We start from the raw sequence: 17,175 nt of genomic DNA on the forward strand, positions 1-17,175 counted from the left end.
CAGTCTTATCAGAAAATACTGTGCAAACAGCCTGAGTCAGGGACTAGTTTAATGACAGACCTGGAGCTTCCAGGTTAAAGTGTTATTAAAATTCATAATTTTATTTACATAAGTGAAAGATAATGATGCAAAGAATTCTCTCTTGACAGAAGTAAATTCAGAGAGGCTCATTAAAACAACAGAGGAATAAAGGGGAAGGAATTCTGTCATTTCCGAGACTCAACAAATGTGCCTCGGAAATGTACTTTTCAAAAGAAAAACGATTTCTCCAAAGGAGTGGGCATTTCCTAGAATTACTACAAATCTAACAGAAAGCCCCCAATGAATTTTTTTGTATAGAAAACATAAAATGAACTTTGTTACCAAAAGTTTTAAAAGCGAATTATTTTTTACCTGAGTCAGTGTTGAATGCTGCAGAAAGCTCAGACCTATGGAATAAACAAAAAAAAAACATGTAAGGTATTGTATCTGCCCCTTGTACCTTGTTCATGGAATCTCTAGATTAAAGGACAGCACACATTTTCATTTTAAGAATATGTAACATATGCAAATTAGTATAAATCACAAACATTAACAACTGGCAAAAAAAATAATTCAGTATGGCGAAAACTTAATCTAATTCTAAATCCCTTTTTTCCAGCGATACATCCTTTTTTTCTTAGCAAATTTACATTCAGGTCACCAAGATTGCTTAGCTGCCGAATTTGTAAATATCTTCTATTAATAGAACTTTTCTCCCTAATTGCCAGTGCACAAACCTTGGCATTTTATGTTAAGTGATGCAGAGTAATGCCACGTTGAAAAACAACCACCACCAACAGGAACACAAAAGGACCAAAGAGATGACCCTTTGTTCTGCACAGAAAAAAAAAAACAAAGCACGAGAATCCTGTCTGGATAATTTTACAGCTGTCCAAACCGCGTTTCCGGCCACCCCCCTGCCCTCTTCCCTGCCCTGGGCGAGACTCTGCAGAGGCTTCGGAGTAGAGATGTCTGCCAAAATTCTGCCGTCAGCCGTGGTCTCTCATATTGTCGCCTTACTGCTCTGTCATGCAGCAGGAGGGATTACTGACTCGACACCAGGCCACACTAAAACACAGTTCTGTCACTGCTGGTTGGGCTGTGCCAGGCCTCCTGTCAGCTTGCTTGAATCCCATTTCCCAATAATCCTTCTCTTAGAAGACAACGGTGGGGAGCTCGCTATGTGCAGCGTCTAAGGACCCTTTAAATGCTACTGTCAGCACCAGACAAAAAAATGATCAGGGTAGATGACCTTGAATGAGCTGGCTACCGGGAAATGGATACGGATTGACTGTCCTGATCATTTTTCTTGTGCTGAACTGATCATTTTAAGATTCACACTCCTCCCCTCCAACTCACACAAACAAAAATCACAGCTGATTATCACGTATGTATTAAGAAGCATAGTCTGCAAACAGTTTTGAAAATGTTTTTCTAATATACTTATTCCTTGTCAATTTCCTACCTTTAATAACTTTTTTGCATCTATCAGTCTACACAAATGAACTCTTCCAAATGGCCTCCTGTTGTTTGCAAATGTTCATACAGTATGTTAAGTAAAAGTGAAGCAGTTTCCTTTCTGAATTCTGCCTGCGGTTCTTGATGAGATAATAAAAACACATAAAATGAATGTTAACAGCATCCTGAATGATGCAGTAAATCAAAGGAGACTACCTCAAGACTACGTAAAAAGTGGCTTTAAAATACAGATCATCATAAATAAGAACAAACTACTGTATAAACAAAAACAATGGGAAATGACTGACAAAATATAAGAGAAATACTCATTAGATGTAATGCAAGACTTTCAAAGATAAAACCAACCTTTAAAAGTGAGTTTTCCATGGAAGTAAACTAGATTAATTTAGTATTGTCTGCAAGGTATCCATGACCTAATGCGAGTTATTAGCCTTTAATACAACCCACAGAAATGTGTGATCGCTGCAGGGTGTCTACAGCATTTCACACAAAGTACGTATCTCCGGAAAACGAGTTGGAACCAAAGAGCCCTAGCAAACATTCAATAACATCAAAGCTTCAGCTTTTGCACATGATGAACCACAGAGTACAGAGGAGTTTCTAATCTTGCCAAACTAAACATACTGCCTATTAAAACCTCCCTTAATATCTGCAAAGTTATTAGTCAAACTATAACCAGTTTTGATCACTAAAGTGTGAATCATTGTGGTACCTTAATGCTTTTGTCTTTTATAGTTATAGCTTTACATCATTGCCCATTTGGGATTTGAGCAAAACAAAAATGGTTTTCCTCTCAAAACACTCACGTACAGGATGCTCTTATCTACCAGGTGGGATTGCAACACATACAGATGCCACGGTAGATGGAAGAGAGGTCTTTTTTTTTAGAAAAATAAATTCAAAATAAAAGAAAAGGGAATGGTATTATCCAATAATTAATGGAAGGAAATTTGACACAACTAGATTATTACAAGGCAAGCAGTATGAACTGTAGCTGTGCATTGGATCTTCAGGGCCACCCGTCAACAGAAGACATTCAGTCAAGATGCACGTCTGCTCATTAATACACCCATGGCAAAGTCCACTCCTCCAATACACCCCCCCATCTCTGTGAGCACCACCCAGAGACACTGCCCCTGGTCTTGACAAATTCACATGCAAAAGAAAATGGTTCACAGTACCAAATGCAAGACCAACAAGCATTGAAAGAGATGTTTTCAAAACTTGATACAGTACCTATCATATATCTGAATACAAATCTGAGGAGTAAATTTCAGAGTGTAGGAGTACAGTTATTTTGTTTACTTCTGGCATGGACATCCCAGCTGTCCTGAATCAAAAGAGGTTTGAAGTCTTAGTTGATATTGGTGTCTAATACGAGTATTTTTAATCAGTGCTGGCAGGAGTTTGGACCCGCTAAAAATAACATACATATCAAGAGTTGTGTGAAACAAAATGTTTTTTTTCTGGTTTTAGATGGGCTTGCTTTACAGAGAAAAAAAGTGCATAAACCAAAAACTGTGGAACAGTTGTCCCATAAGTGCAGAATAACGCACTAATGCCTAGAGTTAATTGGGTTCATCCTGCTATAGCATACCATATTGGCCAAAGTCCAGGTGAACACCACTAGGGGGTGAGGTCCGTTAGCAGCAAAACCTGCTGGTTTACAGACTGGGGTCACAAGGTAAGAGGACATTCAAAACCTCTTTTACTCAAGGGCAGCATCTGTGAAGTTAGGCCACAATTAAACATGCCAATAAAAAAAGCTAAAAGCCTTCATTAAAAACAGGAGAAGGCCAGCCTAACTATGTAAATAGAAAATTGCGACATCAGGACTTTAAAATTTTTGTTTGTTTTCTCTGCACTAAAAAAAAAAGTGAAAAGAAGATGGAAACAGACGCCGGCCCAGCCCTAACTTTGTTAGGCTCCAGTCTGCTCTCTCAACTGCTGAAGCAAACCCTTTACTTTGGCATTTTCACAGAGCTAATGACCAGAATCTGGTCTCCCTGCCTACAGCCTGCTTTCCTCATTAAAGACCGAGAGACTGGCAGTTCTGAGACAGCAGTACCAATGCAGAGCGTTTGGTTACCCAGCCTTAAATAGCATGACATAACTGGAAACCAAGTCTGCACTCTGCAGCATTATTCCCACAGCAACAAAATAAAATAAAATATGGAAAGCATGTGCAAATGAGTTTACAAAATTCAAATGTCCTTTAAAACTTGGCACAGAACCAGGGGAGCGAGCTACCCATGAAATTCAAATTTCCAAGATGCACATTAAATAAAAAAAACTCAGCCACTCACTAATTTCTTTGGTGCAGGCACTTGACTTCTCTGCAAATGAATTTACTCTCCAGAGAACATCCTGTGGCAGGGAGAAGCATAGGTAGGGCACTCCTGCTCTCGGATACAGGACCTCTGAGAGTATACATTGGAAACCAGCCAAGGAACAGTCCTTGCTAGCTCTTCAAAGTTTTTGTGTGTGTGCTTAACTGTTCCTGAGCTTTACTGCTTCGTACACCTCAGATCTCATTTACCATTAAAGGCAGTTAACACCTATGCATGCAAACCTCTTCTGACAAAGCAGAGGTCAAGGGGAAGATTAGGTTTGTAAGGTGATAACCACATTAATGCAATAAAAAATGAAACATTCGCACACACGAATTGCAAGGCACAGACATCTTTTCGCTTTTTCCAGCTCTAATTGGGACCCAGGCCGAAATTTAAGGCTCAACTTGGACAATGATATGAGTCCTGGGAAAACTGCAAAATATCTTCATTTTAGATAAAGCCAAATGACCTTTATGAGAAAAGCAAGATAAACTGTAAGTGAAATGGTACAGATAAACTATCACTAATATTGTGTATAATTATTACTGTTAATTTTAAAAGTATCCAAAAACTGTTAAAAGCACAGCATACATTTGGAATAGGCGTCTTTATAGTCAATCAACAGGTGGTAAAACTTATAACATATAACAAAAACCCTTGGAATTTGCTTCACATCACCTCATTAGATGCTGCTCAAGTTTTCCAGGAGGTAATAAATAAGATCTTTTTTTCTTCTTTTTAAGTTGGAACATTTTCCTCCAAGCATTAACTAGGGTAAAAAAAAAACTGCCAGGAGCTGTGCTGTGCCAGTAATAGCCATGTAAAATCACGCTGACTCCGGGTCAACATGAGCTGCGAGTTAAATGGGGAATTGAAGATCTGAAGATCGGTGCTCAATGCTCGTTTGCCAAGCACAACCATAAAAATGTATAACTGAATTCTAAAAAGCATCCAAAGGATTCTAACTGCTTTGGTGCTCAGGTCCTTTATTTTAATCTTGTGTAAGGCTGCAGAATAGGAAATGCTTTTCTACACATAAAACACCCCAGCAGCTTTGTTCACTCAGAGTCCCCATTAAACAGTCATGCAGGTGCCAGGCTAACAATTTAGAGCAATCAAAGCTGTTCAGGAAAAACAGTCTAGGGCTTCACATGGTGGTAGCAACTACCAACGTACAGCCTTGAAAAAGAGAGAAAAACAATGAACAAGACCTGCGGTGGTCGTACAGCTTTTCCATGAAAAAGACATTTCCAAAAGTAATCCCAGAAACCATTAGTCTCAAATACATGCCGACAACAAACATGCATACTGTACTTGCTTATTAAAGGCTGGGTTGCCTCAAAGCATGTAAGGGAATGCATACAAAAAAAATCCACAAAACTCTCAAGGTGTTCTTTCACCAAAGTACTAGTGCACTTTTTCTTTTTCTGTTTTGGTGGTGCAGTACCTGATGCCCAATTTCAGGAGCTCTTCTCAAATAGTATTAACAAGGTTTTCCGAAAGCCTTTCAGTCTGTTAGAAGAGCTGCCTCTTCTGTTCAAGTAGTATCTTCTGAAGCCTAATATGGTATTGATTGAAGTAACTTTCTGGAATGTGCTTCCTTTGTTAGTGGATTTGGTTTACTGACTACAAGCCAGGCAGGCAAATAGTAAATTATTTACAGAATGTATTGATCACAAGACACTCCAGGTACACATTAAGCAAGCTGCAGGAGTTATGGTCACAAATAAATATGGGCAAATCTAATTACACCAGAATTCTGCTAGGAAGCACTTCACTCCTATTGGCTCGTTTAACCAGTATTACTTTCGTCCTCATTCTATTTTAATTCTGTCATGTCTTCAACACCCTTCAACTTCAGATAAAATCAGCAGACTATTTCAATAGACTACATTCAGTGAGAAAATTCCATCCAACTACAGTATGTGCAATAATTCCCATTTCTGAATATTCTTACTTTATGTTTTTCACCATTAATCTACAGTATACGGCACTATACTGTAGGTAATTGATGTTTAAGTGCTGGTCTTAAAGATGAAAAAAGAAAAGGATATAAAAATTACACCCTATAAAAGGATATAAATGCTATGACAAAAGCTGCCTTTAGCCATATTACTAAGACATCCAAGCCAAGACATTTTAAAGTGGTGTATGGAAAAATGAAAAAAACCCTGAAGAATGGACTACTGGAGGCACAGCTCTGGGAATAGATCCAACTCTTCTCCTTTCTGTATTTCCAGAACTGGTCATAAGGAAAAATGGATAGCTGGTCATGTCGGGTGAGTGTTAAAGATGTGTTGAAGGTACAGTGGAGCGTTTCGACTGACTGCTAATGGGGTCAGGGGGTTTGTTCCCACTAATACCACTGCAGGTTGAACTCGGTGAGGAGCTCTGAACTCCACATGTTGCACCAGTGGAGCTGCACTGGATTGGTTTAGGATTAGCCAGGTCTGGGCTCTCTCACATCCCAGCAAAAATGTCCGTGATGACATTGGGGAGGGACGGCCTCTCCTACAACTGGTGCTGAAGCTGCTGTAGCGCTTCCAACAGAGGAGAGATGAATGACTGACTGGAAGGGGGAATGGATTGGAGGTGACCATGTGTATACAGTACGTACAGGTATTGGTGCCACTGCATGGAGCCGACACAAACCTGATTGACGATTCCAAATTTCCAACAAAGTTACTTCTGCTTTAATAATCATCAGTTCACTGAAATGTCTTTAATACTGTGAAATTCACCTATCAATAACAAAAATACTATAACCATTCTATGGTTGCTTTAATGGAAAGAAATAAAAGGATAAAGAACCAATGACATTCATCCAGTATATCCAGATGGTCCTCATCACTTTTAGCAGCTCATTTAAATAATTATAATTTCAAGAACAAAAAAATCTGATTAGCCATAGTGCTGACAGCTCTCTTTTTGTTGCATTTTCAGAAAAGCAATTCTTCTCTGAAGTGAGATCTGACACTTTGCTGATTAGGAGCTAATTATCCTATTAAAGACAAAGTACTGTAGAAGCTCTCACTAAAGCAGAAAGCATTTATCGGACACAAAGACAAAAATCACACATTAATTACAGAATATGAGTTGACTTACAATAGAAAGTTGAAGAACAAGTTGAAGAATTTTAGTTGAAGAACTTGCAAATTAAGGGTGAAAAAGCAACAAAATGAACTACCAGCACCATTTGGCACCTCAGCTGACTGCTGAAGACAGCAGTGATGACCAGGCCACTGACCTTGTGAAGCTTAACAAAATGAAACTTCTATAGATAGAAGAATAGTTATAATCAACTATGCGAATACCGTTTCAACCTTAATGGCGTTGGGTGGCTCTGTGGCTAAGGATCTGAGCCTGTGGCTGGAAGGTTGACGGTTCGAATCCTGTGGCCAGCAAAGGAATCCTACTCCGTTGGGCCCCTGAGCAAGGCCCTTAACCCCCAACTGCTCCAGGGGCGCCGTACAGGTAAATAACTGACCCTGTGCTCTGACCCCAAGCTTCTCTCCCTGTCTGTGTGTCTCATGGAGAGCAAGTTGGGAGTATGCGAAAGATAAAATTCCTAATTCAAGAAATTGTATACGGCCAATTTCTTATCGATCATCTTATCTTATAATGACTTACAGAGGAACCTAAAATGCTGAAAGTCTCCCAGTATGAAACTAATGTGTTTCTAAAGACATTCACCACCTCGCCATCTAGACTTCTGCGAGGTGGGCAGGCAACTATAATGGCTCACCCAGACAAAATAAATAAATAATACTGGTGATGGCATGAGACAAGAAATGGTGCTTTACAATGAAGTAGATACACAGGTCATAAAGCATCCATGGTGATCAATGCTTGAAGGGACTTTTAACTCTTGAATTTAAGTATATATGCCTTAATTGTGGCCAGCGGAGCCTACTGGGTAAACCTTTGGACAGACAGGTTGCGCGGTGAAGTCAGCCCAGCAGACAACTATTGCTCCCCTGAGTGAGGTCCAGGGCATCCATCTGTATAACTGGGAATCAGCATTAACCGGAAGGGTCATCCCAGGGGGGGGAGATAGATACTCTTGCCTGCTTAATGTTACAGAGAGCAGAATGAGCTCTGGCTGGCTCTGACCTTTTTACCTTATCATCTTTCATGTCATTCCTTAGATGGTTACTGCTCTGTATCACTCAGTAAATGTCATTATTTTCGCAACACAAATTCCCAAGACTGAGGAATTCACTTCCAGGTCAGATGAATCCCTAAGTGACATCTCGTCTGAGTGTGTCGCTTGGGTTAGACACAGCGTTTCTTTTTAGTGTGGAGTGGCTCAGGCTGGCGGGCTTGCACAGATGAGCTGGAGGAAAAAAAAACATCTGGATATGCCACATGGATCACAGGGCTAACTAGAAACGTGAATGAAGTTGGTAGAAAACTGGAAGACCACGAACACCTCTCCGCTCTCCTTGCATCCGAGACAGGCTGGCTGGATGATTTTGATTAGATTTAACTTGTCCTCTCTCCATTCATCCTGTGTTTCTGCTATAGGCTCTGAAAAGCAACCCTGACAAGGAACAAAAGGCTCCGATTTTAAGATGATGAAATGTTAATGAGACGCATCTTTTAGAAGAAAAAAAATCTCTTTTCACTAGAGTACCCTTGTTTTGTGCTTGGCAAGAAGTCTGTTGGATTGGAGGAAAGGTGGGGGGTCATATTTTCTTGAAAAAGCATTACAGCATGGAACTTTCATGTTAATGATGTTTATTCAGTACTTATATTCACTTTAATCCCAATTACTGCATTTACTGACACGCAAACATCTAATCACACTGGCAATACATTGGCACAAACAACACCTCAGCTGCATAAACATCACCGTTTTAATGTGCATAACATCTACGGGCACATAATGGGGTACAAGCAAGTTAACTTTTATGAATGTCGCAGAATCAAAGCAGCTTCTATTGTGGCTAAGTCTTCAACAAGCAAATTGAAGTTGATGCATGCAGTGATAAAAGACGAACCCTTGGGCTTTTCTTATGTATGGCATAAACAAGACCACTACCTTATTATTACAGATTTTTTTTTATTCCAGGAAAGGCTGTTTATCAAAGATACAAGTGCAGCCCAGATGGTAAATGTGTAGGTCATATGGGGACACTTCAGCAGTTTACATGGGGTCAGATACAGTTCTGCTAATCTCATCCCACAGCACCACAAAGAGACTGCTGTGCACTGAAATTCAAATAACGCAGAGCTTTACAAATGTCAGGACTGAATCCCCAACAGACTAAAGTGAAAATGAAACAGAATTAGATGTGGCTATTCCTGTAGATTAGGACAAGGGTTGAGTGAAGTTGTGTCAGTGTGGGAAAGCATGCCGTTTTGACCAAACTATGGCAGTCGGTGAAGACGACGCTGAGCAACAGCCGCAGTAAGAGGCCAGTAAGTGATGGTAAGTAACTGCATTACTCACATCCTCTGAGGATGTTTTTCTCCTAATTAAGCCCTCGAGAGTACAGATGGCAGCACTGGTGGCCTAGACTAATCCCACAACCCCCTGAGGATTACCATGGCCAAGTGCCTGATGCCCCTCATCAAGATTTGGGGTATGTTCAGGTGGAAGCCCTCCTTTTGATTATTTGATTATCTCACGTGCTAATTCAAAGAGAGATGAGAAAAAAATTCAAAGCTTCTGTGCTCCCTTCGTACAAGCCAATACAAAAAAAAATTGCTCATGGAGTGAAAGATTGCTTTGCTTCACCAAGACAGAAGCAACAAACGAAACATCCTGCAACCCAGCTTCGGCTCAGCCAAGCACAGAGCCTGGTAGTCTACAGGCGGGCATGCTCCTCACACTGAGCACGCAAGCAGTCACCATGGCACCCAGGCAGGTTTGCAAGATGGGCTCAGGAAGCATTCTTAATGAACTGCCTGGAGTGCATTCCCATTATATTCCTGTGGAAGACCCTGTGCACTCATATTTGCACGTCTGGAATTCTGAGCGAGCCCAAATCAGCGACCGAGTCAACGCTCACTACGTACGTCTTTATTAGACTGGCGAAATGTGTTAGGGATCCTAACAAGCAAGCTGAGGTCTTTCCAGAACACACTCTCGTTTCAGGTACCACCCAAATTTGTGGGCTGGCACCCCTCCCTCCTTTCACCTCAGCTCTTCTTGGGGTCCTCTATTCTGGGCTGCTCGTCTTAGCCGATCTGCTTTTACATAAGTACGTGTCTGCATGTCAAACTCCATTTGTATTTGTACTACTGTGCTGCCCCCCACACACACACCACACACCAAACATTCTCCTGTCACTTTGAAATAGGAATGAAAGCAGAGAGCTCTACTGCTGAGCCCAGCCAGCACAAAGCTTCCCGGGAGATGTATTCTACTGTATATGTAGTCACAGAGAGGCAGAGCTTCATCTGGTGAACAGAGAGAGTTGGGGCACTATTTTGGTATGATCACTGCATGCTTCGATGACAAATATAAGCACCCTAACAACAAAGTAACTGGAAAGGAATAACATCCAATGCTCATGACTGTCAGCGAAAGTTCTTATCAGAACAAGGAACATACAGTGCAGTCAACAAATTGCCCATGAATCACTGTTCATCTTTTCTCCTGTCACTAAATGCCACAGATGTCACACGAACACAGTAGATATACAGTAGAAGCAGCATACTGTATACACTGATGGGACTCGCTGCATTTGTAGGTTGAGCTACAGTACAACAGAAATCATAGAAACTACTTTTGTGCTCAGAATTATAACCACCTGGGTTTACATACTGCTTAAATTAATGCCCACTTCTTGTCCAAAATAGCACCAAAAGCAATTACAAACAGTTTTTCAATAACAACATGCGCTCATTGTTCCCACACGCTGTAGAAGAAGCCTTGCCTTCCAAACGGTTGATCCCATTAACTACTTATCACGCACTGTCCGCGGCCCATTTTAACAGAAAAATCAAACGAAATAAACATTTCGCTAAATGACTGCTGCGAGATCTGAAGCTGCTTAGATTCATATGCCAACTATTCTTATCTCGGAGGTAAATACTGCAGAGTTCCTGAAAAAAAATACTATTCAGTACTTTAAGGCAGTTGTTGTTGTTTGTGTGGTTACGTTTCACCTCAAAAACAATTAATTTCAGCTTTAATTTTAGCTTTACTCTAGCTACAATGAACAATGCCCTTAATGCATGAAAGATCCCAGAGCTCTACCTCCACAAGCGACTGACAAGCAGGCAGAAAGGAAAACTCCCTGTTATCTTCCTTCTCTTATGACTGAAGTCAGACATGAACTACAAACTATGCAGCTCTTTTTTCCGAGAGATCGCAATTCGTGCAGCTGAGCACTTTATCCTGTTTGCATTGAAATACAGCATCTTCGGTGCAGAACCGTTAGAGCAAATACTGGATGCAGAAAATATACAGTGCCCCCTGACCTTTGCTTGAAAAAACAGCAGGGAATTTGTAGCTACAACAACAAATGAATTTACTTCTTCTCAAACTTAGTGGCAGAAGGCAAAAAAACAAGACATGCTAACAAAAGGTGAAGAATAAAAGCTTTTTGCCCTCACCTGCCAGATGGTTTGAAATCCGCTGCGGTTGTATTAGAACGATGGACGCTCACAATTTTTGCTCCCACCCTTAAAATTAACCACAAAATGAGCAGTTAAAAACAATCAAGTAAACATTAGGGAAATAAAAGTGAATTCTTTGTACCGTCATGCTCTAGAAAACAAATCGTTAATTGATCACCCCTATCTCTCATTTGGCATGAATTATGATGTCCTGAACACAAACAAATCAGAAACATTCTGTTACCAAGGTCAAGAACGGAGAAAATCCCTACCAATTATGACACAACAGTTCTAAAATTCTGAAACAGGATCTGTTATAGAAAACTTTTAAAAAAGTAAAACTTTACTGAGTTTACTGTATTTGTTTAGGAATAACTAACCTCAGGCGGACCAGGCTTTATAGAAACATCATCAGGCCACAAACATTTTGTAAATCCAATTGACAGAAGGCATTTATAGCCTCTGACCAGAAAAACAAAGCATTTAAACTTCATATTGCTGTCAATGAGACCACGAAACAGTGTGGAGAGGTTTCAGGTTTTATTTTCATTTTCCAGGGCTCTATGTATTCTGCTAATTGAATGTAAACTTTAACCAAGATATTACTGACCAGAAAGCTCTCAACAGCTCTGTTTTTCCATGTTTCTTCCACTGACCCAGTAACAAAGAGCTACCTAATAAGCCCACATTTTATGGTACACTCAATACGTGTATATTCCATGACTAATACATCCATACAGCACAGTACAATGTGACCGCATGAGAGCTTTTAGCATCGGAGAAAATGAAGTTCCTTTAAGTGCTTTCTCCAGCATGGTTCATCTTGATAGGAGCACTGAGGTGAAACTACAATATTCTGTCATGTACAGGGAAACGGAAGCAATGATCTGCAAGGGTCTTTGATGTCGCTCAAATAACACAGTTGCAAGGGGGTTTCACACATGATTTTTCCTATCTTTGTTAACATGGAATTTTGCAGTGCGAGTTGGACTGCTCAGCAGAGCGATGCTTGCACACAACATGAAAACTAATCCAGGCTCTTCCCAAGAACTTGCTCTGTTGGGTGAAGTGAGGGCAGGGAATCCTTCTGCATGGTGCAGACAGCTCACAAATCATTACACCGTTCTGTTTGTCTAGGTCACTGGGAAAGGACCAATTGCGATATTGGTGCTGCCTCGATAAACGTGCCTCGTTATACTTACTTTAGTTTTGGATATACTATCAGCATTATATTGACCCGCAAAGCACATGTTTTAAGCCACTGCAATAGTTTAATTGAATTCTTCTAAAGAATAGTTTTCAATTATTTTTGATACAACGGAAACTTCTGGAGACGACTCCTATTAGCCTCTGCACACACTGAATTGAAAGGGGAAGTTGAGAGGACAGAAATTCCTATCGGGGTTGACTTATTGTAGACTCGGAGCTGATCGTACATTCAAAAGTGAATGAAAAGGTTTTGCAGTCAAAGACCAGGTGAAGATTTTAGAAGGAGTTGAAGGTGGAGAATTAAAGGTCAGTTTTGCCATGTGTAGAATTCCAGAAGAAATTATGAGGTTTGGAAAAAACCCCACGAATCTGTATAAACAGAATTAGTAAAACGGAATTTAAGCAAAACGTGGAAAATGCACCTTTAATTTAGCCATTATGTACTCATTTGATATAGAAATAGATGTTCCAGCACCATATTAAACTTTAGTTTCACTAACAATGTAGGTGCTAAAGTTGTCTCACATTCAACATTCACATTTTGTTCAAAATTTCCACAGACTGACCTTAAACTAAAAACGCATCACAGTGTGATTTGTCACACACTGCTATTACCAGGCATGCACCCAATTCATGGATAGGAAATAATCTACTGTATGAATCATAGGAGCACAGGACACACTCTAAAGTTTTGCCTTATCATAAGCTCATGTAATCTTCAGTAAAATAAAGAAAATATATATTTTTTTTAAATCTGTAATTGATTTTCTATTTTATGAGATCTCAGCGGTCTAGCAGCATGGATTACCACAACTCCTGTACCACATGAAAGACTAATGGAAAATGAGGGCTTAAGGGCATTTCCTTGGCTGATGACAGCCCAGTCTTGACACAGCAACCCTGTCCAGGGAGAACCCTGGACACAGGCTACAGTATATGCACCAACCTGTGCTCAAAGCAAGAGCCTTTACTTGGTGAACCACAGGGCAGCCTCAGAGAGGGGTTTCAAATTCATTACATAAGAACCTCATATGGTCATACAGTCATTATGGTGTGCTGTACAGCATGCGCCGAGACACTCTTAATTTATAATTAATATAATTATATGCTCCAGACTACGCTTCCTGATGAAAAGTGGATTACATTAGCCATTATGAAGAGTCTGAGCCCAACCTTTTCCAGTAACAATCGGCTCACAACACAGGCACCTGACATGTTATTAATTTCACAGCATGAAACCCATATCCCACAAGTTCTTTGATGCCTCATTTTAGTCATACAATTTTAATGTTTTCAAAAAGGCATGTTTGTTCATTTTCAAATCTGTTGTTTCTCCATTTTAACCCTCGAGCCAGCCTAGACTCTTACTGGTTTAACTTTCGAAATTGTCACCATCTCCTCAAAATTAAAGCCCACATTGGCCCCGGGCTTTGAGTGACTTCAAATGCACCTCAGTTTTTTTTTTACCAGTCTAGGTTTGTTTACCAGTTTTCCATCTGTGATGAGCACCGTGCTTGCTATATTTGGGTAGCTCTTCTGATGAGTTTGAGAAGTCAAAGCTGCGATGCGATTGGCTGCCCAGCTTTTGCTACCTTGGCAACGCAGCAAATGGAACTGTAGTCCTCTATGAAGTGGAGGGTGGTGGTGGTGGGGGAGGCTAAGGAGAGGGGAATCTGCTGCTAAGTGATTAAAAAAAAAATACGATTTCCCTCCATTTATACTCTCCCTTATTCTTCATTCCTCTCACCTGCTGAGGGGCGGCTTTGTGGACCTCAGAGAATCGCTATGAGCCAGCGCCTCGGCAACCGAACTGTCGCTGGAAATACGTTTCCGCTGCGAGGCCTTCTGTAACTCCAGGATCCTGCAGGAGGGGGAGAGCGAGGCCGTGAGGGGGCCAGGAAACAAAGCTGCCTGCCGGGGTGCCACAGATAACAAACGCAGGCATTGTGGCGGGATTATTCACAAACCCCACTGTTCCACTTCTACCTCCGTTCAAATAGGCCGAGAACTGAAAGGGAGAACCCTGGACAAATCCAGCCACACAGAAACACAGCAAAGGAAGTGTGTAGAAGGAATAGCTTAAATCTGTCATTTTTAAGGGCCCGGCCTCGTACCCTCTTGAAACGACAATACTTTGCAAACGTGGTATAAATAGGATGAGTCTCAAAAGAACGCTTTGACCAGGAGTCTTAATTTGTTTTCTTTTGCAGAGACGAAACCCGAAAGAAAATCAGTAAGGGTTCTTAAGGACCTCGTTCTTTTAAAATGGTCTCTCCTTCTGTGCTGGAACTGCTGAAGCAGCTGAGAAATCGGGGTGGGGAACAAAGAAAAAAGAGAGGTTGCTCATTTCAGTAAAAAGGTTGATGTTAAAAAAAACACCTGGATTGTGAGATTTCTCTTTAAGCACAAATGCATTAAATTCCAGTAAACTGAAAAAAAAAATACTTATTTTCATTTGGATTCAGAAAAAAACTTTTTTTTTTCTTTTCATAGGGCACACATGCTTCTAAAAACATTGGACTGTTTAAAAAAATATCTTCTACTGTTGTTAGAAAAATGTCATTGTGCATAAAAATCACATACTGTATTTAAATAGTATACATTTTAAACTGTTTGGAAAATGCATATTTTTTTGGAGTTTACAAATCTGCTTCTGCTAGGCAGCTTTACAGTACAGAGTACTAAAGCTGGGAAGGTTGTTAATACAACCCCTGAGGCTGGTTAGCTGGTATGAGCTTCTCACAAGATGCAAGGAGAGCAGTAGATGCACATTACCAAAGATGAGCTGGTTTTATTTTAGTTCAACATAGTGTCCTTCCATATTAAAATGGACAGATGAGACACTCAGACACATAGAATACAGTATGTATTATACCAGCCTGACAACAAACTAAAAAGTCTACAGACATGCTGTGGAATAAACAGTTGCTCCTGTGCTATTTTTCTTTCTATTTCTAAGGTAAATTAATTTATTCATTTGGTTGTTCTTTTAATGTAAGGTTTTTTCAGCAAAGGAAATATTTACAGGAATTGTTTTTTGTAGATGTGCACCAGTGTTTAAAACATACAGTATATGAACTGTAAAATTTAAAAAATATCTCTTAACTAACAGCCATACAGTAGAGAATGAAAATGCATACATTAGCTATGTTATGTAACCTGTAATAAGAGTCCAACAGGTGTGCACAGTATTCAGGAAGTTTGTGAAAGGCTAGAAAGAAAAATACTGAACGATTACTGTAGTCTTAAAGTACAGTAGAGGTTTCAATTCCTGGAGTGTCTGGTGTGTACTCCTGAACTATATGTAAGATGTCAGTTACATATAGCAGCTGGACTAATTAATTGCATAATTATAAAGAAGCACAGAGGCCAGCAGCTTACTCCACACCTGAACCCGGTAATTAGTGTCACCCATTTTTTATACTTCTAATCAATTTCTGAAGTGTTTGGTAACAGTAGCTTTAATGAATGTTTTCAGTTGCCAATTGTGGCAGACCTTAAGAAAAAGCCTGTTTAAGAAAACAATTAGCTTAATTACTTAATTGACTACTCAGGTTGGAGCAAAAACCAGAAGACACCAGGCCCTCCAGGAATTCTCAGCTCGAGACCCCCCGTTTTAAAGGTACTGTAATTTACAGATCACAAATTCAAAAGCTTAGACTTAGATTTAAAAACGTTGGCAATCTAGTGGCTTGTTATACCACATACAGTAAATGTAATCCGATGGAATTTAAACACTGAATGTCTTTCCACGGATAATGAACTCTCAGCATGTCCAGAAGAATAACCACAGATGAAGCCAATGAGGCTGGCCAAGTCTTTTCTTCATCAGGAACTTCATACTTGTGGTTTTCAAACCAAGAAATTTTACAAAGACAATACACATTGGCAAACCACAGCTTACATCTATAGCAGGAATGCAAATGGTCGGTTTCAAGATTGATGAAGAAAAGAAAGTATTCAACTTGGATACAGAGGTATTTGTTGGGGGGAGGGGGGGGGGAAGGGGACTTTTAAAAAATTGTCACGTTTGTTCAGTAAAATGGAAACTGAATGTTGGAGGAATAAAGTTCAACTGATGGTTCTGTCAGTTCCTGACAGCTTTACCTGTTTAACTGTCTTAAGCATTTTACAGTACACCTTTCTGTCACAGGTGGTTTCTGGAAAGAAAAGACCAGAAGCAGCAGCAATGAGAACAAAAAAAAATAAGCTGACAGATGGAACAGCAAGTGATATGTGCATGTTTTCTGCCAAATACAATCTCATCTGGGGGCAGGGACAAGAAAAAAAAAGGTTAAGTAACTTCAGTTTTATGCGTTTTAGAGAAAACAAATCTTGGAGTAAGGCAATGGGACCAAAGGCATCACCATCTCTCCTCTCTAGCCTGTAAATCCCTTTCATTCCTTCCTTTATAACAGCAGACTGAAGTTTCCATCTTCAGTTCCTGGCCTGCCCCTCCCATCCAAATCCCACAAAGACTGCTTTGCAATTCAGATGGCTGTGGTCTCGAGTATAAATGTGGAAAATAATGATTGTAATCACTGGTTCGGCAGGAGCAGTC

At 40.2% G+C, this 17,175-nt stretch overlaps 1 protein-coding gene across 3 annotated transcripts in view; it reads right to left on the reverse strand.

Annotated features, from left to right (window-relative positions):
• dgkza (diacylglycerol kinase, zeta a) overlaps nucleotides 1-17,175 on the reverse strand; it is a 178,616-nt gene that overhangs the window by 14,783 nt on the left and 146,658 nt on the right. For all 3 annotated transcript variants that reach the window (XM_088935011.1, XM_088935010.1, XM_088935012.1), the window contains 3 exons: nucleotides 14,362-14,475; nucleotides 11,403-11,471; nucleotides 394-428 (listed from right to left, as the gene is read on the reverse strand). In XM_088935011.1, coding sequence (XP_088791137.1) covers nucleotides 394-428; nucleotides 11,403-11,471; nucleotides 14,362-14,475 — 218 coding nt within the window. The remainder of the gene's footprint in view (nucleotides 1-393; nucleotides 429-11,402; nucleotides 11,472-14,361; nucleotides 14,476-17,175) is intronic.

Source organism: Atractosteus spatula, chromosome 16 (genome assembly GCF_055471065.1).
Source record: "Atractosteus spatula isolate fAtrSpa1 chromosome 16, fAtrSpa1.hap1, whole genome shotgun sequence".
Classification (NCBI taxonomy): Eukaryota; Metazoa; Chordata; class Actinopteri; order Semionotiformes; family Lepisosteidae; genus Atractosteus; species Atractosteus spatula.